Consider the following 2,500-nt stretch of genomic DNA (forward strand, 5'->3'; position numbering starts at 1 on the left):
TTCCTAAGGTGCAACCATCGGTCTACCCAAACTAGTGAGGGTTACGGACGGACAGATATGGACGAACGTGAAGACCTGGCGACACACGAGTGAGTGTGTGTGACACTTGTGACAGTGTGAGGCACTCAGAGTGAAGGGGGGGGGGTGAGGGGTGGGGGGTAATTGTTTGGCGCTGGCGTTACCTTATCGCTACACTTTCGTATGGTGGAGGTGAGCTCGCTCACTACCATATCTATACACTTGATGACGGGACCCTGTAGCTTTTGGATCTGCTTTTTCACTATGGCCTCAAAGGCAAGGTCAGGGGTAAACAGGCCGGTCCTGCAGAGGGGGAGGGAGGAGGATGGAAAGAAGAGAGAGAGAGAGAGAGAGAGAGAGAGAGAGAGAGAGAGAGAGAGAGAGAGAGAGAGAGAGAGAGAGAGACAGAGAGAGACAGAGAGAGAGAGAGAGAGAGAGAGAGAAGAGAGAAGTGTATAGGAACAGAGAACAAGAGAAAGAACGCAGAGAAGGGGTTAAGACCAATGTAAGGAAAAGAGAGGAGGGAAGAGATTAGAGAGAGAGAGAGAGAGACAGAGAGAGAGAGAGAGAGAGAGAGAGAGAGAGAGAGAGAGAGAGAGAGAGAGAGAGAGAGAGAGAGAGAGAGAGAGATAATAGAGCAAAGAATAGGAGTAGAGGACAAGAAAAAGAGGGGTTAAGACCAAGCTGGAGATTGATAGGTAAGGGCGAGAGAGGAAACTGTGTGCAGAAGATGTGAAAGATAGTTTGCATAAAAAAGGAAAGCGGACTCAAGAAAGAGAAGAAACCAGGTAAAGAGCAAATAGAGCGATGCAGAATACATATGAAAGTAAGAAAAGGGATATCTTCCACTGACACTGAGAAAAGAGGCAAACAAACGAAAGGAAAAGGAAAAGAGAGACATGGAAAAGAGGAAAAAAGAGAATAAAGAGCGAAAGTCGAAGAGGAGAATCGCTGGCCACTTAAGCCAGCCCAATCGCAAAGAAACCATCCATGGAGGGGAAAATACTGAGAAATACTCAAGCGTATGACCAAGTGCTGGGAAAAAGAGCAGGATGTAGGAAAAGGATGAGGAAACAAAAGAGCCGGACAAATAGGGAAAGAAGAAGGTAAGTGAGACATTTTTGTTATCTCCTTAAAAGCCATTCAACAGGAGGTGTGGTGTCAGGGTCATTTCTCTCATAAGCACCTACAGCACTTCATCATCCTTCCTTCTCTCGGAACAAAGAAGAGAAGAAAAGATGAAGAAATAGAGCAGAAGAGAGAGAAAGCCCACACCACCCGCATCTCTCGGCCAACAGCTCAACAGCAGTCCAGAGCCAAACTTGCTCAGCAACCTGAAGCCTCCATCACAATCTCCAAACTCCACTGGCCTTTTCCCCCCACAATGCTTCCATTGCCATGGAGCTACTTTCTCTGAAAACAGGCTCGCCATCTTGAATGTGTGAGTTTACCACCTACCCGGGCCATCACTTAACTACCTGTGGAATGGATATGTTATAAAATGTATATGGCCAGTATTACAGCAAAAAGTCAGATCAAGGTCAGAATTGTGTGCTCAATAGACCCTTGCTTTGGAACTGCTCAGGAAGAGTGGCGGCCATTTTGGTTTTGGTTTCCATCTTAAAGCCTGTGAATGGACCACGATGATAGTCCACTTTTCCTAGTGGCTTTGATAAATTAATGGGGTGCTCCACTGATACTTCACAGTGTTTCCCGCAGACTTGGATGCTAAAGGCGCTGGAAGATGGAGGATGGAGTTGTGTGCTCCAGATGCACTGCCAGTGTCTCTGCAGCAGGGGGCAGTATACTGAGCTCACGAGTCACCATGCAGCAGTCACCCAGGCTCCATGCTAACATCCTCAACTCTTATACATACAAAGACCTGGCCATACGTAGGCTCTACACACACCCACACACACACACACCTGTCTACACACGCACACAGACATGCACAGAACGTATATATTTCAATACATCAGTTTCTATATTAGGCAGCAGTTTAGTATTAAACAGAATTGTTCTACATGTTGAAAGTCATATAACAGGTAGTCTGTGGCGCTATCTTGCTTTTAGCAACACCAAAGCAAACCAGTTTCCATGGAGACTATTTTCCACGGCTACTATGGCAACCTGGTCCCTGGCCAGACACATAGTGAGCTCAGCATCTACACACCCCTGCTTTACAAACAGCAGACTACATGAGGACACGTGTGTGTGTGTGCGCACACACACAAGCACGCACGCACGCACACACGCACACACACACACACACACACACACACACACACACACACACACACACACACACACACAAGTGCCTGTCCAACCACCACACCACTGCCAGCTACCTACTGCGTGGACAAGGGAGAAGGTGCCAGACAGAAGGAAATAACACCTTTCTTGAAAATAAAACCTACGTGGAACCTCATGTGTATAACCCTTCCTTTTACACCAAATTAATTACATGTGTTTAACTTCAGTG

The 2,500-nt window shown here is 46.8% G+C and overlaps 1 protein-coding gene across 1 annotated transcript in view; it reads right to left on the reverse strand.

Moving 5' to 3' along the window:
* Positions 1-2,500, reverse strand: part of dnm1a (dynamin 1a) — a 123,254-nt gene that overhangs the window by 66,632 nt on the left and 54,122 nt on the right. Inside the window, exon 10 of the mRNA XM_063210258.1 lies at positions 183-321. Coding sequence (XP_063066328.1) covers positions 183-321 — 139 coding nt within the window. The remainder of the gene's footprint in view (positions 1-182; positions 322-2,500) is intronic.

Source organism: Engraulis encrasicolus, chromosome 11 (assembly GCF_034702125.1).
Source record: "Engraulis encrasicolus isolate BLACKSEA-1 chromosome 11, IST_EnEncr_1.0, whole genome shotgun sequence".
Classification (NCBI taxonomy): domain Eukaryota; kingdom Metazoa; phylum Chordata; class Actinopteri; order Clupeiformes; family Engraulidae; genus Engraulis; species Engraulis encrasicolus.